The sequence below is a fragment of the Schistocerca serialis genome, chromosome 11 (assembly GCF_023864345.2).
Source record: "Schistocerca serialis cubense isolate TAMUIC-IGC-003099 chromosome 11, iqSchSeri2.2, whole genome shotgun sequence".
NCBI lineage: Eukaryota > Metazoa > Arthropoda > Insecta > Orthoptera > Acrididae > Schistocerca > Schistocerca serialis.
The window spans coordinates 210,801,782-210,826,821 of NC_064648.1; the positions used below are offsets into that span (position 1 = coordinate 210,801,782).

Below are 25,040 nucleotides of genomic sequence, written 5' to 3' on the forward strand. Positions count from 1 at the left end.
CAAAGAAAACGGCACTTATCAGATCAAAGCAAAATAAGCAATCGATTCAAACTAGACGAAGCACGTGAATTAGGAATGGTACCCGTATAAGTACGGATGGAGTGCCTGACGCATAGCAATGGCTACCTGGTAAAGCTTAACTGCTAAGCTTACGACTCGAACCAAACTACTGTAGCTGTATCGTCATTCATTCGACCTAAATTGTGTCTCATATTACAATGGACCAACTTTGTTTCCATTTGGAGGTGCGGTCTAAAACTTTTCTCTCCCCTTGAATTTAAAGTCTCAAATTTCAGGTGCGGCTTAGATTCAGGAAATTTTTTTTCCCTTGATTTCGAGTCTCATTTTTCAGGTGCGGCTTAGATTCGAGTGCGGCTTAGATTCGAGCAATTTATAACAATTAGTTGATATACACAGTTCCTACAAGTTACCAAGTCTGTAAGGACAGTGCAAGTAAACAGGACACAAAGACAAAGTGTGTTCTCTAAATGACAATTGATTATAATGGTAAAAAAAGTGCAGAGATGATTACAAATACAGATTCCTATGACTAAAAGGAAATACAAGTAGCAGACTTTGTGAACAAAGTGACGCTGCTATCTGTCCTGTTTTTGTTTGATGGAGCGCACACATTCTCTCAGGATGTGGGTGCAATAAACAAGAAGACAACCATTTTGTTTGCATTGGGTAAACTTTGTATGTTTTTGTGTGAAGTGTGGATTATAGCATAAACTGTTTCCAGGTATCACTCTTCCTCTTATGGAGCACGTTTATAATTGTATACGCTGCATCACTTGCACTCTCCACAGCCTCACAAAACACAGATTTGTTAGAGGTCATCTTATCCTGACAATCAGTAATTTTTGCCAAGTCATTGCTACTCTACAGCAGCAAGGTCACGCACCCAGACTCCGTACTAAGTCACGACCACCTTTACCCTACTGCACACCTCAGTAAGAGAGAATTAGTCGACTAGTAGGAAGCAACCAGAGCGCCACTATTCTCAGGGTTGTCATACTCACGAAATTACAGCAAGAAGGGGGGAAGCTAGTATAACAGTGACGTAACAGCAGTGCCTTGATTTCTAGTGTATGCAATCTGCAAGAGTAGGCTCTTATTTGTTCCATTTCTGATCTCTACTGTATGCTGCCTGAGGAGCATTTCAGACAAATAGCAAAATGCAAAACAAATATTTCAACATTTTCAGTATATTATCTGCATATAAATAATGTCTTTCTGTACTATTTAAGTATCATAAAAATTATAATAAAATTAGTTGTAGACACGCATGCTCATTTATAGACAGTGAGAGTACAGAAAATTTAACATCTCTAATATTTATGAGAAAACTCCCTAATTTAATCTGGCCAGATTCTGTACCCTCACCACTGTTGTCACTAACACTGCATTGTGTGCAATGTTTTTTGCAGGGCACAAGTAACAAACAACTTAACACGAGAAAGATTCTTGTTAACCGAGATCGTATTAACTCGACTCGTGTGTGGAGACCTTCAGCAACAACTTTTCAAGCCACAATGCGAACAGAAAAATTTGCTGTGTGGAATTTGTCACAAAGATTGTTATTTTGTAACTCTTAGTTTTGGTGTTTCTCGAGTTAATAAAAGTGGAGTTACTTTTTTCTTCAGACTTTTGCTTGTCTTTATGTAGTTAATTGTTTTATAAAAATAAATTAAAGCATACAGATTAATACAATGGGTGTTCAATAAGTAATTCAAAACATTTTATTTTCTCAGCCAATTTCCGTTCAAAAAATGTGGATTTTTTTGTGGAACATCATGTTGTAATACTCCCACTTCATCCCCTATAGTTTCACGAAGTTCCGATAGGTGGCAGCATTATATATAGTCTTCAAAATGGATCTGTAACAGAGCTGCGTTCCAAGCAGAAAGCTGTTATTAGTTTCTTTTGGTGGAGAACAAGACATGACAGATATTCATAGGCACTTGCAGAATGTGTATGGAGGCTTGGCACTGAACAAAAGCATAGTGAGTAATTGGGTGAGGCATCTGTTATCATCGCTGCAAGGCCACGCCACCCTGTCTAATTTCCCGTGTGCTGGCCGGCCACGCACAACTGTGACTTCCTCAGTGTTGGAATATGTGGACACACTCATTCGAGGTGATCAACGGATCACTATCAAACAGCTCACTGCCCAAATGGACGCCTCTGGACACACTCATCCACCAGTTGGGATGTGCAAAAAGTGTATGCTTGCTGGGTTCCTAGCTGCGTAACAGAGAACCATAAAGAATAACTAAGAACCATCTGTGCAAAATTGCGTGCACATTACTAGGCTCATTGTGACAGTTTTTGTTGAACATTGTTACAGGCAATGAAACATTGGATCGTCACTTTGAATCAGTAACAAAGTGGCAATCCAATGCCACACCATCTCTCTTCTGAAGAGAAAGATCAAAGCCACACCCTCAGCTGGTAAAGTTATGATGACAGTTTCTTGTACTTTGAAGCTGTTGCTCTGTTTGATGTCCTCCCTTACGGTGCAACGATCAACTTTGAGTGTATTGTGCTTCTGTCGGGAAACTGAAGAAAAGACGTAAGTGTGTTTGTTGCCAAAAAAATGCAAATGAAGTTCAACTTCACCATGACAATGAAAGGCCTCACACAGATATGCGCATCAATGAGGTGCTCAAAAACTTCATTGGACTGTTCTTCCTCATCCACTCTACAGTCTTGGTCTTGCAGCGTCCGACTTCCATCTGTTTGGCCCAATGATGGATGTACACTGCGGGAAGCAGTATGTGGATGATGGTGAGGTTATTGATGCAACAAGACATTGGTTCCAAACGCGACCAATAGAGTGGTACCGTGTGGGCGTATAGGCCCTCCCAGTAATGTGGTGTAAGGGCGTTGTATTGAACAAAGTTCGTGTTGAAAAATAGGATTTTGTACTCAAACGAGCTGGGGATATTGGAGTCCTGAATAAAACCAACCTGCTTTCAGGGAAACAAGTGTTGCATTACTTACTGAATGCCCCTCATAATAAATAAATCAAAGGAAATCAAAAGTGGTTGCAGTATCAATTGACAGGCAGAACAAGAAAGGAGAAATAATGCTGGAAGGTACATAGCTGGTAACAGTAGAGCAGTACAAATATTTCAGGTGTGTCATGTCATTCGGTAACAGGATACAGCGTGAGGTCAATAATGTAAATCAAATCTCAGCTCTGTTCTACCACCAAGTTTGGAACCTGCTTTGGAATGAATAAGTTCCCTTAAGATCAAAACAGATTGTCCTTTAATCATTCTTTATTCCCATAACAACACATGGGCGAGAAACATGCACAACTACTGAACAGGTTGGCAACACACTGTGAGCTACAAAAATGAAGTGCTTGTGAACTGTGGCCCGGAAAACAAGCAAGGGAAGGATAAGAAATGAAAAAATAATGGAAGAAACTGAAGTGTACACAGCCTCAAGAGATAAAGTGACAAGGGCCCATTTGAGATGGTTTAGCTGCATCAAACAAATGAGCGAGGAAAATATAGCAAAATAATGGCTACAAATAGATGTGATTCAAAGAAAACTGCCAGGAAGATCAAGGAAGAGATGGTTCCACCAAGTGAAGAATGGTAGAGGAACAAGAGGAGTCAGCTGCCATACAGTCCTGAGGGGAGAGTGGTACATGTACAGATACAAACTGACATTGCCCGTCAACCACACCAGGGTACTTGGAGTGAAAATCTGATTATGATAATGATAAAAAGAATAGAAACACTGAGAATGGAACAGAAAGAGAACTGCTCGTATTGGAGAGGGCAAAACCAGGAATGCCTTCTAATCATGTTGTTCAGTCTATCACAGAAGTTATGAAGGAAATTAAAAAAAAAGTGAAAGTGAATGGATATCACTGGTAAGACTGACTGATTAACATTGAAAGTAAGGAAGAATTGCAGAACCTGCCAAATTGGGATGAACTATCTACAGGGCACAAAATAATGAGTAGGAGCACAAAAAGGATAAACAACAGAATTGGCATAAAAAACTGGGGTCCCCAAATTAGAGAAGTGAAGAAATTCTGCTAAATTGGAGGCAAAGTAACATGTGATACGAACAAAGGCAAAGATTGTGTTCCACACCCAAGTAAATGTAGTGACATGACAAAGCTGTATGACTGTATGAGTAATGATTGAAAAGGGTCGGCATGCGACGTACCATGAGGAGACAGAGGGATTTGCAAACATGTGAGAGTCTACAGTACATTCAATTTCGCATAAGATCTTATCTGTTGGATTCCATGAAATTTGGCCAAAGGTCAAAAACAGACTCTTGTGGGTTGCTGTAAGAAAATACCTGTACAATTTGGCCTAAGAAATGTATAATGTGTACCCAGTATTATAATGGGAGACTAAACTTGCATATGAAAGATGTTTGAAAAACGTGTCATATGTTGCTGCAGGAAAAACTACATTCATGCTCATAAATTAAGGATAATTGCAGAATGTGGTGCCACATAATGTGGCACTACACAAAACTGGTACTAATAGCATAGGAGCATAGGGAACACACATGACACAGATCTGTAAGTCCACGGTATTGGTGATAAGTTGAGAAAACCGTCCTGAAACACATGTCCTACAAAACGCCACTGTTTCCTGCACATGTAGCCTGACATCAATATGCGATATGATCACCATGCACACATAAGCAGGCCGCACAACGGGTTGGCATACTCTGGATCAGGTGGTCGAGGAGCTGGTGGGGTTTAGCCTCCCATTCTTGCACCAGTGCCTGTCGGAGCTCCCGAAGTGTCACAGGGGTTTGAAGACATACGTCGACTGAGAGTATCCCAGAAGTGCTCGATGGGGTTTAGGTCTGTAGAACAGGCAGGCCACTCCATTCACCTGATATCTTCTGTTTCAAGGTACTCCTCCACGATGGCAGCTCAGAGGGGCCATGCGTTATCATCCATCTGGAGGAAGGTGGGACCCACTGCACCCCTGAATAGGTAGACATCTGGTGCAATACGACGTCCCGATACACCTGACCTGTTACAGTTCTTCTGTCAAAGACATGCAGGCGCGACCTCCATACAGGTCCCTTTGAAGGACATTAAGGGATCGGTATCTGGTTCCTGGTTCACGCCAGATGGAAACCCGACGAGAATCACTGTTCAGACTATATCTAGACTCGTCCGCAACATAACCTGGGACCACTGTTCCAATGACCATGTACTGTGTTCTTGACACCGGGCTTTACGGGCTGTCCCGTGACCAGCCACTGGTGTTCCCCATTTGCACACTTAAAGAGAGAATAGAAGAGGGAGGGGCAAAATGTAATTTCACCTACTTACTGAGACTTCTCCGCTCCAGGAGAGATGCAGAGAAAGGTAAAGAAAATTTTACATTTTGATAATGAAAATATTATGAAGAGGATAGATTGCTACTAAGGCCTTCTTCTGATTTGGATAACACACACACACACACACACACACACACACACACACACACACACACACACCAGGGTGTATATGACCCGTATAACACCCTGCACACACACACACACACACACACACACACACACACACACACACACACACACACACACGGAGAGAGAGAGAGAGAGAGAGAGAGAGAGAGAGAGAGAGAGAAAAGCAGTGGGGGTAGTGGGGGGAAGGAGGAGGCTGGGGCAGGTTGGGGTAGGCAGAGTAGAGCCGGGGGACAGGTAAAGTGCCGCTTATGGGAGAGTACAGAAACAAGGTGGGGAGAGGCTAGAGCAGATAGGTGCACTGAGGAGTTTAGACGGAAAGTGGAAGGGGGGGGGGGGGGGTGGCTTAGATCCTTGTCATAGACCTAGCTGCAAGACTTGTCCCGTACATCCTCCCACCACTACCTACTCCAGTCAGGTCATAAGCATCACCTATCCCATCAAAGACAGGGCTACCTGTGTGGTCTACAAGCTAAGCTGCAACCACTGTGCTACATTCTATGTGGTTATGGCAACTGTCTGTACACACCAATGGCCACTGTCAAACTGTGACCGAGAAACAGCTGGGCCACGCAGTTCCTGAGCACACTGCCCAACACAGTCTTCATCATTTCAATGACTGCTTAGCAGCCTGTGCCATATGTATCCTTCCTACCAACCCCAGCTTTTCTAAACTGTTCAGTTGGCAAATCTCCCTGCAATATATCCTACGTTTCCTTAACCCTGCTGACCTCAAACCTCTTTAGCCACTGTCCTTCACTCACTTATCCCATTCCCTGTTCCCACTCCAGCACTACACAGCCCTCTATTCCACCAACACACAAGTCTTTCTACTTCTCCCGCCTCATCCCTTTATGTTCCCACAAGCAGCACTTCACTATACCCCACCCCTTCCTTGCTGTCTGTCACCCTGCAAACCCCAGCCTCCTCCTTACCCCCACCGCTCAGATTGCTTCTCCCATCATGCACAGCTGCACACAATCTGGTCTCGGCAGCCAGACAGTGGTCGTGCGCACGTGTGTGTGTGTGTGTGTGTGTGTGTGTGTGGAAGACGGCCTTGGCCTTTTGGCCAAAAGTTTACTTGTTGACAGTCTTTCTGTTGTGCCTATCTGCAATGCAACATCTCCACTATATGTTGATTAGGAATGTATCCTTTTCATAATATTGTCGTTATTCCATTCTGGATTTTCAAATACAGTTATAGAAATCCTTCTACAGAATAGGGGTTGTCAATGAGAAGTTTTTTTTAGTTTGTTCTCAAATTTTATCTGTCAAGACATTTATTTTCCTGGGTAATTTATCAGAAATGTTGGTTGCAGCATTGTGCACCCCTTTTGCACTAAAGACAACCGTAATGTGGAATAATTTCTGTCATTTTTTCCTTCTGCTATTCTGCTATTGTAATTACATACATTACTGATCTGAACTGTATTCATCAAACTTCATGAGGAATAAATATACTGTGAAGCAGTAGTCAGAATGCCCAACTCTTTAAACGTGTGTCTACAGGATGACTGTACTGAGCATAACATATTATTCTTACAGTACATTTTTTAGCAGTGAAGATGATGTTTCTTAAAAATGAGATACTTCAGAACATTATTTCATTTGACATTATTAAATGAAAATGTGCCAGGTGAGTGGAGGGAAGCGAGGGCATGTTGTAGTGCGAATTCCCAGCTGCAGAGTTATGAGAAACTGGTGTCTGGGGGAAGAATCTAGATGGCACATGTGGTGAAACAGGCACCAAGGTCATGGTTGTCATGTTGTAGATCATGCTGTGCAACAGGATATTGTGTGTTGCCCGTATACACCCTTTGCCTATGCCCATTCATCCTGACTGACAACTTTGTGATAGTCATGCCAATGTAAAAGGCTGAGCAATGTTTACATAACAGCTGGTATATGACGTCTCATTTCACCAGTGGCTCTCCCTTTCATAGTATATCTTTGCCAGTTACAGGGCTGGAATAGGTGGTGGCAGGAGCGGGCATAGGGCAAGTCTTGCAATGGGGATGGCAAAGGGTAGGAGCCATATTGGTGCAGAAAGGGCATAGGGTCTTACAGGGATATTGCGGAGATTGGAGGGCTGTTCTAGGTGTGGTGTAAAAAATCTTGGAGATAATGGATTTCATTTCAGGGCATGATTTTAGGAAGCCATGGCCTTGTCGAAGTAGCTGATTGAAACATTCAAGACCATGAAAATACTGGGTAACAAGTGGTGTGCTCCAAAGTTGTTTTTTTGGAGAGATTGGCAGTACCAGGATTGGATGTGATGGCCCGGGAAATCTGCTTTTGAACTAGGCTGTTTGGATAATTATGTCAAGTGAAGGCTGAAGTGAGAGTGGTGATGTATTTTTGTAAAGAGTCTGCATCCGAACAAATGCGTTTGCCTCGGGTTCCAAGGCTGTATGGGAGGGAACATTTGACATGGAAAGGATGGCAACTGTCAAAATCTAAGTACTGTTGATCATTAGTGGGTTTGATGAGGATGGAAGTGCGTAGCTGACCTTCAGTGAGGATGAGATCAATATCAAGGAAAGTGGCATGGGATTCGGAATAGGACCATGTGAAATTGAATTGGGAGAAGGTATTTAGAGATTCCAGGAATTTTAACAGGTCAACCTCACCAAGAGTACATATGTCAAAGGTTTCATTAACGTATGTAAACCAAACCAGGGGCTGAAGACTAATAGGTCCCAGGAAAGCGCCCTCCAAGCGACCCACGAAAAGGTCGGCATAGGAAGGAGCCATCCTGGTTCGGATTGCCATGCCCCTGATCTGTTTGTATGTCTGCCTCTCAAAGGTGAAGTAATTGTTGTTAAGTATGAAGTTGATCAAAGTTAGCAAGAAGGATTCGTAGGCTCGGAATCACGTGGGCGTTGACTGAGGAAATGTTCAACAGCAAACGGACCATGTACGTGGGGGATGTTGGTATAGAGGGAGGCGGCATCAGTGGTGACAAATAAGGTTTGTGGTAGGAATGGGTCGGGCACAGATTTCAGATGATCAAGGAAATGGGTGGTTACTTAAATATAGGAGGGAAGTTTTTGTACTATGGTTTGCAGGTGTTGACCAACTAAGGCAGATATACGTTCGGTGGATGCTTTGAAGCCAGCAACTGTAGGATGACCAGGATGATTGGGTTTGTGGATCTTAGGAAGAAGGTAAACAATGGCGGTGCACGGTTTGCGTGAGGTAAGAAGTTCTGTGGAGTGAGGTGTTAGTTCTTGTGAGGGGCGTGAGGTTTTTAGGAGGGACAGCAGGTCAGTTTGAATCACAGCGATGGGATCTTGGTGGCAGGTGCTGTATGTGGAGGTGTCGGACAGCTGGCGTAGACCTTCACTAACATACTCCTGTCGGTCAAGTACCACAGTGATAGATCTTTAGTCTGCTGGGAGGATAATGATGGAGTCATCAGCCTTTGGGGAATGTAGAACTTGGAGTTTTGCAGAGGACAGAGTAGGGTCATGTTGTAGGAACCTGAGGAAAGGTTGTGAAGCAATGCTGGATGTTGTTTGACATCAGTCACCTTCAGAGTTGTCCGCTTCAGCTTCTATACACCTCTGCCAATGCTGCTCCCAGTGCTGGAAGCATTGCTAGGAGGCCTTTTTTGGTACGGTACAGTGCTACTACTTCGAGTTATGCACAGTGTCTTCCTCGTTCTGAAATCTGATCCCTTTCAGAGTCTTTCAGTTTAGGGAAAAGCTTAAGAGTCACTCATTGCTAGTCAGACAAATAGGGAGGTTGACAAACCACAGCCATGTTATGTTTGGGCAAAAAATTATGAAGTAGTTGTGAATGACCAGTGGGTGCATTATGTGGTGAAGTTGCCACCTGCCCACTGCCCCCCAAGTCTGTATGTTTCCATCCCACTGCTTCACAAAGGAAATGCGTGACTTCTCAGTATACTCCTTATTGTCACTAGTACCTCCTGGAGGTACTTGTCAAAAAAGATGTGAGCACAACTTTCACATTGCTGCAGACCTGTCACACTTTTCTGGGTCTCGGGGATGACGGATGTCTCCATTGCGATTACTGGAACCTTGTTTTTGGGTCGTACCCGTAAACCAGATACTCATCACCAGCGATCACGGCGTTAAGGAAATTGAGATTAGTGTTTACAGTATCCAGCACATCCTGTGCAAACTCTGAACTCGGTTACTTCTGCTCACGTGTCAGCAACTGTCTCACAAATTTTGCTGAGATCCTTCCGAGGTCAAAATGTTCGTTAAAATTGCACGAATGGATCCAGTACTAATTTTAATCTCATCTGCAAGTTCTCTGATTGTGTTTCATGTACTCTGCATCATCGAGGCCGTTACGTGTTCAATAACCCCCTCATTTGGATTTTGAATATCTACCTGAACATTGTTCACTCTTCGCTGATGACTAACCATCTTTGAACCAGCTGTACTACTCCTTTATCAGTGTGGTACCCATTGCTTCATCCCCAAACACTTGTAGAATCTGGCAGATTGTTGTTTCAAATTGAGTATTGCCAAGCTTAAAACAAAATTTGATGCAATAATGTTGTTCCACTGTTTCTGTCATCTTGCACACAACGCAAAATCCGACAACTACAACTTACGCGTGTTTACTTGTCAATGGCTAGCTAGCGACTGGTTGTTTCTACAGTCATGAAAAAAATTAGGCATTTACATTATGTAATAAAAAAAATAAGGTCCTATAGCAGAGACCCTACAACTACCGTCACCATCTCCTGTTTGCACAGGTAGGGGTAGTTATTTTGTGCGCATTCTTCTTATATCAGAGCAAAAAGGGTTTTCAGAATTGGTTTAAACTGATACAAAAGTGTGTAGATTTTAAAGGCAAATATTTTGAGAAACAGTGGAACAGTTTGTACCAAAAGTTGTTGCTCTTTCATTTTTTTGTTATCCGAGCGGAGGCTCGGCTGTACAGAACCTGCCATGTGCTGAGGCTACTTCGCCTTGTTTTCCAGGTTTCTCCACAGAATCACAGGATGCTGGTGCCCGGGCGCCATCTCTGCCTAGGGACCCGTCACTGACTATACTGCCGACCGACAAGTTCGGCGAGAATGAGGTGCGCGACTTGGTCAGCCTCGGTTTCACCAGAGAACAGGTGAGCAGTGCTGGCGGTCGCTCTCTGCTAAAATAGGGAGGAAAATTTCCATTTCCCCTGTCTCTCACTAAAATCTGTAATCTCCCCCACCCCTCCCCTCCCACCCCGTGCTCCTTTTGATGTGGTTCAGCACAGGTCCCTCCCTTGTGCTGACCTCTTCATCTCGGTGTAGCATTTACGCTTACATCCTCAGTTATTTGTTGGATACCTTCCAATCTGTGTCCTCCAATATGGTTTTTGTCCTCTACAACTCCATCTAGCACGATGCAAGTTATTTTGTAATATCTTAGAACATGTTATGTTGTCCTATAACTTCTTGCTGTCAGTGTTTCCGATGAGTTCCTCTGCTTGATGATTCTGTGTGGAATGTACTCATTTCTTATGTTGTCAGGTTACGTAATTCTGAACATCCTTCCGTGTGCAAAGCAAGTGGAAGAGGAAGTGCGCTCATTCCCGTAGTAAAGTAGTTCCACTGTGAGATGTGAGTTGCTCCGCTTGTGACCCACAGAAATTCGTGTTACTATGACAGAAGCAGCACACGAACTTTACATTGTGGATAGGATTGAGCCTCAGTGAAGTTACGTGGAAGACAAAGGGTTTCCTTAATTACATTTGCTGTTCCAAAACTCAGTCGCAGTTCTTCAGTTGCAAATACTTAGATAACATCCGCATTTGTCACACATATGATGTCGAAGAAAATTCATATTTATGTTCACAGTTGCCACAGAGAGGTTTTACAAAAATTTAAACACATTGTAACTTGTCCAAGCCGATGGAGTTTATTACTGACAGATGATCATCCCAGAGATTTTGCTGTCAGGAGGAAACTGTGATCTGTTTCCCATAAGTATTGAAGTATTCCTAGGGTAATACCAGTCGCTACCCTTGGAAGTTGAAGAGTTCTTTCGGAAGCAAAGCTGTTACTTTAATCGGTGAGAATGCTTCTCCATTTCATTAACTTTTTATGAGCTTCTGCGTTTTTGTAGAATGCATCACTAGGAAAATAAAAGTGCATCCAAAAAGTTGTTCATCTGTCTAATGAATGGCCCCATTGATTTGCTGTCTTTGAATCGTATTGTTTTAAATTTCCATAAGAATTTCATGCCTTTGGCTAATAAGATACTGCAGGGCTAATTTTACATTTATGTAATGAAATGACATCGGATTCAAGTGAGTGGAAGTTAACTTGTGGCAAACTTTCAATCTGGCGAATTGTGGGGAAGTATCTTCTCGATAAAAATTATATTTGACAATGTACGTCAGTTTTATCACATCGACTATTTCTTATGCAGTTTATGGCATGAAAAGTGTCTGAAAATGCTCATATTCTTCTGGTTTCATCAGCTGCATTTGATATGGAGAAAGTGACTGTTTTATATGCCAGTAATGTAGGAATTATTTTTTATTCAGTTGAATGCTATAAGCAGCAAGTATCGTTCCAGCTGGCTCTAACTACTTGAATCAATATATACGAGACATTACCAGGAGTGGCATTATGATTTGCATACACAGCAGTAGGGTGGATACAGTTATGCAGTAGAGCAACAATCATGAACACAAGAGTATGTTTTTTAAGGTTAGTATTACAATCATCTGGAGTATAATCCCATAAATTGAAAAAAAAAAAAAAAGTCAAGTTTCATCGAAGTATTATTGAAATGTAGCTCTTCTTGAAGATTTACTTCATCAAAAATCAGCACACCGTAGTTTTCATCTTGTTCTTCCCAAAAATGATTTTTTATTGCTTGTACAGCTTGTGTGTCAGGTTCCACATGAAGCGTTTGAGATTATTTACTAAATTTTGGAGATGTGCTCCAGAAGGTTGTTGGAACAGTCCGTGCTTCAAAGAATTTCTGTATCTGTTGGGCTACTTAATTTTTAAGAGCACCCTGTCCACAAGAATCTCGTTATCATATCGCATAATGCATTCTCTTGGTTTTAAATTGGCATTTCTTTAACATAGTGGCAACTATGAATTTCTGTTTGTTACTGAATTTACAATGATGTGAGACATTTGACAGAGCTGTCTTATGCTTTTTATCTGAGAGTTTCTTTCGCAGGAGATTGATTTCCGCATTTCCTGGTCTTAATTTATTTTGTAATCACACAATTTCCAGTTTCTTGTGCTTCAGTATTGTTTTAATGTAATTACTGCTGCTCCATTTCATGCCAGTCCATTACCTGCATTTTCCTCAAAGAAGAAAAACTCGTGCAACTGCGTCTCATTTCCATCTTCTTCTCACAGCTTCTCTTTTGCGAGTGTTTTACTGGTGATTTTTTTCTGTATAATATTTTTGATAAATATTTCAGTAAACTAGGAAACAAAGGAGGAACCACTGAACCACTCCTGCTTTAAGAGACCACCCTTATCTTGGAATTTCAAGTTGTTTACCAATAATAAACAAGTCTGCTTTTGTTGTTCCTCAGCAAAATGTGAATCACCCACAAAATAACTGTGAGTCATATCCCTGTCTTTCCAAGGAATTGCTCTTCTTCTCCTCTCTCTCTCTCTCTCTCTCTCTCTCTCTCTTTTCTTTAAGGCCTAGAAATATTTACCGTTAATTTCTCTGCAGCCAAATCTGTATGCTGGAACAAAAAAGTGAATGATATTTTTCATTCTTTTTCTTCTAGCAACACCGGTAATTATAACTGTTAATACTTATTTATCACTGCAGTCTTCAGCTCTTCAAAGGTCACTCACAACAACATAAACAAACTCACAAAATAAGTGTAGACAGAAGCAAGAGACACCGACTGTTTACACATCGACCTGAGTCCCAAACGACAGTGCTGTTCTTAATTTTGAAGCACGGCACCTTTCTTATACTGCTTGTGTTAACATGCAGGGAATCAGCAGACTTTCTGTTCTACTCATTCTGTAAAATGTCAGATGCTGTTAGCTGTTGTTTGAAACATGGAGTTCGTTTATTAGGTCTGCAACTTCGCTCCCATCCTTTTTCTTGAAGTTTGAGGCTTTATTGTGAAACACTTACAAAACATTTACTAATCAAAGTACTGCCTGTTGCAGGCTGCTACTGTTACCCATATTTTGGGTGGCATACAAATCCGTGGCTAAAGAACTGGGTGTCTTTTGAGGAGATCCACAAATCAATCAAATTTTGGACTTGCTCATGTGACCAGAAGTGCTGGTCAGCCATTGATTGAAAAAAGTGGTAGTCAGAGGGAGCAATATCTGGAGAATATGGTGGGTGGGCTAGGACTTCTCATTTCAACATTTCCAAATATGTTTTCATGGGTTTTGTGACATGGGATCAAGCATTGTCATGCTGCCAAATCCCCTTTTCATTTATGTCACTGTATTGTGGTCATTTGTCTTTAGGCTCAAAGACTTTAATTACTTTCAGTAACAATCTCCTGTGATTGTTTCCGTCAGTTTCAGTAGCTTCGAAAATCTTCTCCCATCCGATGCCTTCGAAAATCTTCTCCCTTCCGATGCCACGCTGGTCCTAGATGTCAAAATCACCGTGCTTGAAATGTCGAAACCGTTATCTGCATGTTTTTTCACTAATAGGTGCCTCACTGTAGGTCTTACTGAGCAATTTTTGAGCCTCAACCAGAGAGTTCTTCATGTTGAAGCAGAATATTAAGACTCCCCACAATGACTACAATTCTGCACGGAATTGCACAGGTTCATTTGAGGATAACTTCATCATGCAGTCACAAATCCACTAATATTTGGATGGCCTTACGTTCACAAATACCTAAGCTTTTTGTATGACACTTGCATCACTTGCCGCTACTGTTGTCAATTGCAAAATGGTGGAAGCAAAGTTGTAGACCTAGTTCAACAGTGTATCTCCCACATTGTTGTTGTTGTTGTTGTTGTTGTTGTTGTTGTCTTCAGTCCTGAGACTGGTTTGATGCAGCTCTCCATGCTACTCTATCCTGTGCAAGCTTCTTCATCTCCCAGTACCTACTGCAATCTACATCCTTCTGAATCAGCTTAGTGTATTCATCTCTTGGTCTCCCTCCACGATTTTTACCCACTGCGCTACCCTCCAGTGCTAAATTTGTGATCCCTTGATGCCTCAGAACGTGTCCTACCAACCGATCCCTTCTTCTAGTCAAGTTGTGCTACAAACTCCTCACTTCCATACATGGCTACACTCCATACAAATGCTTTCAGAAACGACTTCCTGACACTTAAATCTATACTCGATGTTAACAAATTTCTCTTCTTCAGAAACGCTTTCCTTGCCATTGCCACTCTACATTTATATCGTCTCTACTTCGACCATCATCAGTTATTTTGCTCCCCAAAGAGCAAAACTACTTTACTACTTTAAGTGTCTCATTTCCTAATCTAATTCCCTCAGCATCACCTGACTTAATTCGACTACATTCCATTATCCTCGTTTTGCTGTTGTTGATCTTCATCTTATATCCTCCTTTCAAGACACTGTCCGTTCCGTTCAACTGCTCTTCCAAGTCCTTTGCTGTCTCTGACAAAATTACAATGTCATCGGTGAACCTCAACGTTTTTATTTCTTCTCCATGGATTTTAATACCTACTCAGAATTTTTCTTTTGTTTCCTTCACTGCTTGCTCAATATACAGATCGAATAACAACGGGGATAGGTTACAACCCTGTCTCACTCCCTTCCCAACCGCTGCTTCCCTTTCATGCCCCTCGACTCTTATAACTGCCATCTGGTTTCTCTACAAATTGTAAATAGCCTTTCGCTCCCAGTATTTTACCCCTGCCATCTTTAGAATTTGAAAGAGAGTATTCCAGTCAACATTGTCAAAAGCTTTCCCTAAGTCTACAAATGCTAGAAACGTAGGCTTTCCTTTCCTTAATCTATTTCTAAGATAAGTCGTAGGGTCAGTAGTGCCTCACGTGTTCCAACATTTCTGCAGAATCCAAACTGATCTTCCCCGAGGTCAGCTTCTACCAGTTTTTCCATTCGCCTGTAAAGAATTTGCGTTATTATTTTGCAGCTGTGGCTTATTAAACTGATAGTTCGATAATTTTAACATCTGTCAACACCTGTTTTATTTGGGATTGGAATTATTATATTCTTCTTGAAGTCTGAGGGTATTTCGCCTGTCTCATACATCTCGCTCACCAGATGGTAGATTTTTGTCAGGACTGGCTCTCCCAAGGCCGTCAGTAGTTCCAGTGGAATGTTGTCTACTCCTGGGGCCTTGTTTCGACTCAGGTCTTTCAGTGCTCTGTCAAACTCTTCACGCAGTATCATATCTCCCATTTCATCTTCATCTACATCCTCTTCCATTTCCATAATATTGTCCTCAAGTACATCGCCCTTGTATAGACCCTCTATATACTCCTTCCACCTTTCTGCTTTCCCTTCTTTGCTTAGAACTGGGTTACCATCTGAGCTCTTGATATTCATACAAGTGGTTCTCTTTTCTCCAAAGGTCTCTTTAATTTTCCTGTAGGCAGTATCTATTTACCCCTAGTGAGATAAGCCTCTACATCCTTACATTTGTCCTCTAGCCATCCCTGCTTAGCCATTTTGCACTTTCTGTCCATCTCATTTTTGAGATGTTTGTATTCCTTTTTGCCTGCTTCATTTACTGCGTTTTTATATTTTCTCCTTTCATCAATTAAATTCAATATTTCTTCTGTTACCCAAGGATTTCTACTATCCCTTGTCTTTTTACCTACTTGATCCTCTGCTGCCTTCACTACTTCATCCCTCAGAGCTACCCATTCGTCTCCTACTGTATTTCTTTTCCCCATTCCTGTCAATTGTTCCCTTATGCTATCCCTGAAACTCTGTACAACCTCTGGTTTAGTCAGTTTATCCAGGTCCCATCTCCTTAAATTCCCACCTTTGTCCAATTTCTTCAGTTTTAATCTACAATTCATAACCAATAGATTGTGCTCAGAATCCACATATTCCCCTGGAAATGCCCTACAATTTAAAACCTGATTCTTAAATCTCTGTCTTACCATTATATAATCTATCTGATACCTTTTAGTATCTCCAGGATTCTTCCATGTATACAACCTTCTTTTACGATTCTTGAACAAAGTGTTAGCTATGATTAAGTTATGCTCTGTGCAAAATTCTACCATATGGCTTCCTCTTTCATTTCTCTCCCCCAATCCATATTCACCCACTATGGCTCCTTCTCTCCCTTTTCCTACTCTCGAATTCCAGTCACCCATGAGTATTAAATTTTCGTCTCGCTTCACTACCTGAATAATTTCTTTTATTTCATCATACATTTCATCAATTTCTTCATCATCTGCAGAGCCAGTTGGCATATAAACTTGTACTACTGCAGTAGGCATGGGCTTCGTGTCTATCTTGGCCACAATAATGTGTTCACTATACTGTTTGTAGTACCTTACCCGCATTCCTATTTTTTTATTAATTATTAAACCTACTCCTGCATTACCCCTATTTGATTTTGTATTTATAACCCCGTATTCACCTAACCAAAAGTCTGGTTCCTCCTGCCACCGAACTTCACTAATTCCCACTATATCGAACTGTAACCTATCCATTTCCCTTTTTAAATTTTCTAACCTACCTGCCCGATTAAGGGATCTGACATTCCACGCTGCAATCCGTAGAACGCCAGTTTTCTTTCTCCTGATAACGACGTCCTCTTGAGTAGTCCCCGCCCGGAGATCCGAATGGGGGACTATTTTACCTCCGGAATATTTTACCCAGGAGGACGCCATCATCATTTAACCATACAGTAAAGCTGCATGCCCTCGGGGAAAAATGACGGCTGTAGTTTCCCCTTGCTTTCAGCTGTTCGCAGTACCAGCACAGCAAGGCTGTTTTGGTTAGTGTTACAAGGCCAGATCATTCAATCATCCAGACTGTTGCCCCTGCAACTGCTGAAAAGGCTGCTGCCCCTCTTCAGGAACCACACATTTGTCTGGCCTCTCAACAGATACCCCTCTGTTGTGGTTGCACCTAATGTACAGCCATCTGCATCGCTGAGGCACGCAAGCCTCCCCACCAACGGCAAGGTCCATGGTTCGTGGGGGTAGACATTGTTCTTACAGAGTACTAATTTCTTGTGTGTCCTAAGACTCTAATATTTCTCTTTAAACTTTTCTTGAAACTCGTTACATAAAACAAATTCTTCTGAATGTACTCTTCTCCATTAGGCAGCATCCCCCTGCAAACAACTGAAACAATATCTACTTCCTTAGTACCATCCTGAACTTCTTGCAAATCGTAAGGAACAAAATTCCTGGAACAGTTCTGTTGGAATCCCACACCTCTCAGTATATTTCTTCCTTTTCACATCCTCCTTAGTCTTTGCTAACTCCTCCCAAAGTTTTTGGAATTCTGCTTCTGTGTTCTCAAGTCTACTAACGGATGTTTCTATCTTGTCCTGAACTTTTTGTCCAATTAAATCATTCATACATCCCTCGAGTTTCTGTGAAGATTTAACCTGAAAAAGCTATTTCAACTGGGTCTGTACACTATTATAACACATTTAATATTATCCTAGTGTCCGAAACCTATTTTTGCATTTTCTTACATTCTTGTTCAGCAGATTCTTTGATTTGTTTTATGTCAGTATTTACTCCTTTACACTGTTCACCTACCTTATTCCTAACTAAAACAAATTGCTTAAATATCTCAAAATGTAATTCATAGGAGTTTGATTCTTTAAAGAATCAGTGTTATAGCAGTCTATCCTAATTTGTATTATGAAAAAGATAGTTGCTACTCACCATCTTTCCTGTGTTTCTCACATGGTGAGCAGCTATTATCCTTTTCATAATATTGATATATTCCATGCTAGATTCTCCATTGTCTAATTTGTATTATTGTTATGCCATCCAAGATCTTCCATTGTTTCATGTTCATGTGGTATTCATATAATGGCAATGCTTTAAGGGACAAGTTTTCACTAAATTAAATATTTTCCCCAATAAACTATCAAACTACAGGCTGTCCCAAAAATAATGACCCAATTTTAGCTTGTAATAATATTGAGACAAATGTCACTAGGTAACTGAAATAGTGCTAGATGTAATTGACATGGTGTAGAGTTTCAGAAAAAATCTGCTAGATGTCGCTACGAGTGCTGACCTGGAGCGTGCAGCCGGTCTTGCGCAATATGGTGTCTGTGCAACAGAAGGCATATTGTGTTATCGGATTTAGTAGTACTCAGTCTGTGATCGCAGTTCAGCGGGCGTTTTGTATTCAATTTCGTGCTAAACCACCATCCGACGAGCATATGAGCGGAGCCCCCGCAAGTCTACGCGTTGTGCTAGCCGAGAACTTGTGTTACCACGCATGACAGTGTGGCGTGTGTTACGGCATTATTTAGCCCTCAAACCATACCGATTACAACTGGTACAAGCTCTTCGAGATACTGACAAAGTGAAGCGAGTGGACTTTACCAATGCTATTCTAGAGGACATGGAAGATGACACTTTTATGTCACGGTTGATATTCAGTGATGAGGCAACTTTCCACATTAGTGGTAAGGTTCACCGTCATAATGTGTGTATATGGGGGCTCGAAAATCCTCGTGAAACAATTGAACACAAATGTGACTCACCAGAAGTGAATTTTTTTTGTGCTGTTTCACAAAGCAAGGTTTATGGACCTTACGTTTTTGAGGAAGAAACCGTTACAGGACAGTCATATCTTGCAATGCTACGGAACTGGTTATTCCCACAACTTGACTCTGACAATTTCAGCCATCTCCAAGATGGGGCACGACCGCACTGGCACAACAACGTGCGCAGGTTCCTCAATGCCAAAGTGCCTAACGTTGGATAGGGCGTACAGGACCGCGAGACCAGGCTTTACACTCTTTGCCTTCTAGGTCTCCTGACTTAACAACATGTGATTTCTTCCTGTGGAGATATGTTAAAAAATGTGTTTACACTCCTCCCTTACCTCGTGACATTGATGAACTAAAAACCAGAATATCAGTTGCTGTAGCTTCGGTGACAGAAGACACCTTACGCTCAGTTTGGGATGAATTCGGCTATCGGCTAGATGTCGTCTGTGCAGCCAGTAGAGGACATACTGAACATTCATGGAGGATTTTTATGAACTTCTGTCTCTTCCGAGTAATTTAGTATGCAATTTGTTGGTGTTAAGCCCTTCTTCCTAATAAATAAAATCTGTCATTCTTTTTGGGGCACCCTCTACTTTGCACACATTCACTAAAACTGTCTTTTGTAGTTGCCAACATACCCAAAGATGCAATTTCACATCCTATTGACAGTGATGTCTGATATTACCACAATTATGTTGGATACAGATTTCTGTTTACACACAGCTTTCATCTCGTCCACCAGGACCCAGAATTTAGCCATTTCCTCATTGCATGTGATTTGCAGTTTACGCAAGTTGAATACAAAGATGTCTATAAGGAAGGTGATTTGCTCAGCAGATTGTTTTATCAGTTTTTTTGCTGTAATTGCAGTAAATTTTGAAATATTCATTTTCTACAATAGTGAGAGAATCGTATCTGTGATGAGAAGGAAAGTGTTTCACAAACTAATAATGCAACTAACTGCTGGCAGATTATTTTGGTGATCTCTTCGTGCCTTTTCAAATATTCTGTAGGTGCCAGGGTTTTATAGCGAGATGTAATGTGTGATATCGCCTCTTTGGATTCCACATTCCCTGCAACTGCCACCTGTTCTTCAGTCTCTCAGGAAATACTTGTGGAAGTTCCTCAACACATTGACTGTCAGGAAGCCTTCAGTTCCTGCATGTAAAACTGTGTCAGTCAACCTGTTGTTCAGTGGTTGCACATTGACCTCCCTGCCTGAGATAGTTTGCGTGTTTCCCGTGCAGTTCTTTTCTGAGCCAGGGTGTTATATTGGTCTTGCAAGGAAGGGTCTCCAGCGGCGGGATTGAGTTTTTGAAATCACCTGTACTGTGGTGTAGGTTAAGATCCCAGGTATCACAGTCTGCAGCTATTCACCCTGGTGGGCCAGTCATTGCGAGTAATCGAAAAAATTAATAATAATAATGGGAATTTTGTGTCCTGCTCTACAGCTTTAAAAGTATTAACATTAATGAGACGGTTGCTGTAGCATAATGGTTGTCGTGCTATTGTCACACTCAAAAGGTTATGGGTTTGAATCTTTTCAGGTGATATGAATTTTTTTTGTTTGTTTCTATTTCTTTGTTATATCTTTTTAATCAGCATATTAACTGTTTCAATTGCTGTCACGTCTTCTAACTATCATCTTTTTTACACTTGGAATCTTTGTGCATGTGAATTTAATTATTGTTATATATTGATTTTGACTTAATTTCTCCTCTTTTTTCCTCTTATATGTAGTTGCATTCATTATTTTTATTCCTTATTTTGCTGGAATTTCATTTAAATTTTCATCTGCATTATTTTGTGCATCGAGCAATAAGAATTTATGTTTTGAACGTTTATACAATAGTTTCCATCCAAAAAAAATTTACATCTTGTAACAAGAAATACCTCTTTGATGCTGTAGCACTGTCAGTGTGAATAGATTATTTCATCTTTTGTTTTTTAACTGATAAATCAGCAGTTTCAAATGTTTAAATATTATGGTAAATAAAATAATAATAATAGTAATTAAAATTCACATGCACAAAGATTCAGAGTGGAAAAAGAATGATAGGAAGAAGGAAAGGAGAGGAATTGAAACAGTTAATATGCTGATGAAAATGATGTTACAAAGGAATAGAAATTTAAAAAATTACTGTTAAAACAGGTAATTGAATAAAAAAAAAGATCAAAGTTGTTTTGCTAAAGATTTCGAAATAAATATTTTTCAGAGTACCTGATGAGACTCAAACCCCCAACATTTTGTATGTGAGGACTGTTTCACTACAGCAACAGTCTGCTTAACATTACTATTTTTGAAACTGTAGAGCATCACTCGATGTTCAGAAATATGGGATGATTCAAAAAGAATGCGACAACTTTGAAAATCAAGAACTCTACAAAGAAGAAAAGAGAGCTGCGGTCTTTCTGTCATTCATTTGGTCGCTAGAGTGCTGTTGGCAACCTTCAATTCTGCTGTCAGTGCAAAGGTGCCGATTGCTCAGTAGAAAACTTTTTGTGTTATCAAGTACATCAGAAGTGAATTAACAGCAGTTGTTCAACATGCATTTTGAACAAAGTACGGTGTTTAACCAGGTGGTGTATCGTATGTTGGTATAAACAATTCACAAACAAGGGCCGTTAGTGCAAAGGGAAAAGTTCCAGATAGCTGTGAATGAGTGAAGAAAAGTTGGTCGCATTCAGGAAGCATTTTCTCACAGTCCAGGAAAACGGACCCACCGTACTAGCGGAGAGCTGGAAATTCTGCAACCAACCATTTGGAGAGTCCTAACGAAAAGGTTAGTAATGGGAACCTTATCATCTACAATTGGTTTGAGCCCTTTCCAAAACTGGTAAGGTGAAACGAATTGAGTTGTGTGAGTTTGCCCTCGACCAAATGGAAACAGATGACTTGTTCATTTCGAAACTAGTGTTTGGTAATGAAGCAACATGTCACACAACAGGGGAAGTCAATCAGTACAACGTCCATACGTGGGGCACTGCGAATCCCGTGGGGAAACAATTCAGCATGAACGTGATCACCTAAGGTGAACATTTTCTGTGCCATTTGAGCCAACAAAGTTTTTGGGCCTTTTTTCTTCGAAGTTGCAACTGTAACTGGGCAAATGTATCTGGAAATGTTGCAGAAGTGGCTGTTCCCTCAACTCAAAGAAGAACCACATCAATTTATACTCCAGCATGATGGAACACCACCACATTGGCTCTTATCTGTCAGTGTCTATTTGAATAAAAAGTACTCACAGCAATGGGTCGGACTCCAAGCAGCTCGTGACAGAGCACTTCATCACTGGCCTCCAAGAAGCCCTGACCTCAGCCCCTGTGATTTTTTTTTTTCTTTGGGAGTATGATAAAGACATGGTGTTTTGACCACCTCTACCAGCGAACATTGAGGAAGATAAGAAGGAATAACTGCAGCTATCCAAACTGTTACGCCGGAGGTGTTGCAGAGATGTGGAATGAGTTTGAGTATTGGGTTGATGTTGCTTTGTACTCGTGGGAGGTGGGGGGGAGACCTTTGTGAAGTACTCTTCACATTGATTAATTACCCACAGTTCCATCGTATTTCTTAGAGATTAAATATAGATTTTCAAAGGTGTGGTTTTCTTTTTGAATCACACCATATTGTTTTTGTCAATTACTTGCAAATGAGGGCACACCAGGGTGAATGGCTGCAGGGCATGATACCTTGGACCTTCACCTACATTACTGTATAGGTGGTTTCAAAATTTGATCCCACTGTTGGGAACCTCTCCTTGTCAGTTATTTCTTAGATATCAGGGCTGTTCCAGATGTTTGTGCTGGATTCAATGGTGTAGTAGACCCCTGAAGGTGTGTGGTCCATCCTAGTGGTCTGCACAGACCTGCGATGTGTGAGGGAGAGCACGAATACATTTAGTGTAGCTCGGTGAAAGTTCCCGAGGATGCCCATTGTTCCCTTTCCTAATGACACAGCTGACGGAGTGTCTGTCCACAGATGTCGTGCACTCGCACTCCCTTGCAAGTAGGCTTTGAATTTGCAGTGTATGCATGCACAGTACACTTCGATTACCACAACACCTGTATCTCTCCAACCAGTACAGTTGTTCTTCGTGTCAGCCAACTAGGGGCCATGCCAATTGAACTGTCTCTTTTCTTTTTTAGCTTTAGCTGCCACTCAGTGCCCCTGCATTTGTTTATGATGGTGTTCTTCTCTCTCTTACGTCCACACCTTCCCTGCCTTCATCTTAAGCTTGTCCTGGAAACTATTGACCAGATCATGCTCTTGGACATTATGGGAGAAATTTCCAGTTGCCATATATCTTTTTCAACTTCTTTGAACCACGCCCTTTTGGTTTTCTTCTCTTGAAAGGAGGGGATTATCCTTTTAGACATCCTTCTTTGTATCATTTATGTCACTTACCTTCTCCGTGTGCTTACATAGTTTGTGGCTGTGACACCTTCTGTTCTTGCTCTTTCCTTTCATGGGCCCCAGGATTTTTCTGAAAATCTTTTCTTTCTTTGGCCTCAGGTTTCTCTGTAAGACCTTTCTTGTTCGTTGTAATTGTCTCTGCCTCGTATAAGGCTTCCAATCAAATAACAGTGCAATACTGTCTAATTTTGGCATCTGGGAATTATCAGTCTTACTGTAGATGCCTTTAGTTAGTTTCCAGAATGAGAACTGTAAAGTTTGGAAGGTAGGAGACGAGGTACTGGCAGAAGTGAAGCTGTGAGTACCGGGCGTGAGTCGTGCTCCGGTAGCTCAGTTGGTAGAGCACTTGCCCGCGAAAGGCAAAGGTCCCGAGTTCGAGTCTCGGTCGGGCACACAGTTTTAATCTGCCAGGAAGTTTCATTTCCATTTTGTTAATGCTTGTCACAAAGGCTTCTTTCTCTGATAGGCTACTTGCTATCCATTCACCTGAGTGTTGATAACTTCTTCTAGTCCGAACCACAGTTCTTGGAGCTAATTTTATGTTTGTCATAAAATGTATCTTCTCAGAGGAGAATTCACAGTGCCCTCCATTTAAGCTGTTGTGCAGCTGTATCTATTGAGTCTGGAAAGATAATTAGACCATCTCTGAAGGCTATACAGTAACTGTAAGATTCACATAGATAGCCTATAATTTCATCAGGCAGATTGCATTTTACGAAACACACATAAGTGTGTACTCGGGGTCTTGGTTTCTGGGTAGTTAGAACTTTGCGGTTCATTTTCTGATGTTATTGAAGAACATCACACCAATTAAAAAAGCAACAGATTGAGGACTTGAAACAAGTGTTGATATCAGAAAGTCTTTGTGTACAGGGGGAGCTCGTGCAAGATAACTTCGTCCGTACACCGAAACACATTCTTATTCTCAGCATTGGGTGACCCATCCCTCTGTGCTGGAGGGGTGGCCGCTGCAGCATGCTATTGCGTACTGAGCTGTAAGTTTCGTCCATTACAAACAAAACACTCTCTCTCCACCTCGACTACACTGTGGAGATGAGCCGTGTGCGCCCTAGCTGCACTGAAACCTTTTTCAATTAATTTTAAAGAAATTACTTGGTGAAAAATAATTATTCTCTTTGTATTTCATAGCCTTCTTGTCAGCTTTATCAGCTTCGTGATCAAGTGCCCATCATTTCTTTAATGTTCATAGTTGTTCTGAAATTTCTATGTTGAGTAAGGTACTGCATGAAATTCATACTTTGCAGTGAAAAATAGAGGTTGCTATGACTTTGTTTTTGGTGGATGTTTGTTCATACATTGATGCATGTGAAATGTAGGTACCATATTAATTTTTTCTTTAAATGCTAGAGATCTGTATTCAGTCTCAAGAAAATTGACTTTATTTACTGCACTAACTTCTGGTTGCACCTTCAAATGATAGAGGAAAGGGAAACATTCGTAACATCCCTCATATCTCATTAACAGTTCAAGATATGAAAACAGGTGCTTGGCAAAT

The 25,040-nt window shown here is 41.2% G+C and overlaps 1 protein-coding gene and 1 non-coding gene across 3 annotated transcripts in view; both read left to right on the plus strand.

The window, feature by feature from the left end:
* Positions 1–25,040, plus strand: part of LOC126426842 (protein DDI1 homolog 2) — a 125,303-nt gene that overhangs the window by 95,203 nt on the left and 5,060 nt on the right. Inside the window, exon 7 of one of the 2 annotated variants that reach the window (XM_050088860.1) lies at positions 10,430–10,569. In XM_050088860.1, coding sequence (XP_049944817.1) covers positions 10,430–10,569 — 140 coding nt within the window. Of the gene's footprint in view, positions 1–1,430; positions 1,598–10,429; positions 10,570–25,040 lie in introns of those variants that run through there. The other variant, XM_050088861.1, reaches the window with a different exon arrangement.
* Trnas-cga (transfer RNA serine (anticodon CGA)) lies at positions 23,843–23,917 on the plus strand. Its single transcript has one exon. It is a non-coding gene; the product is annotated as a tRNA-Ser (tRNA).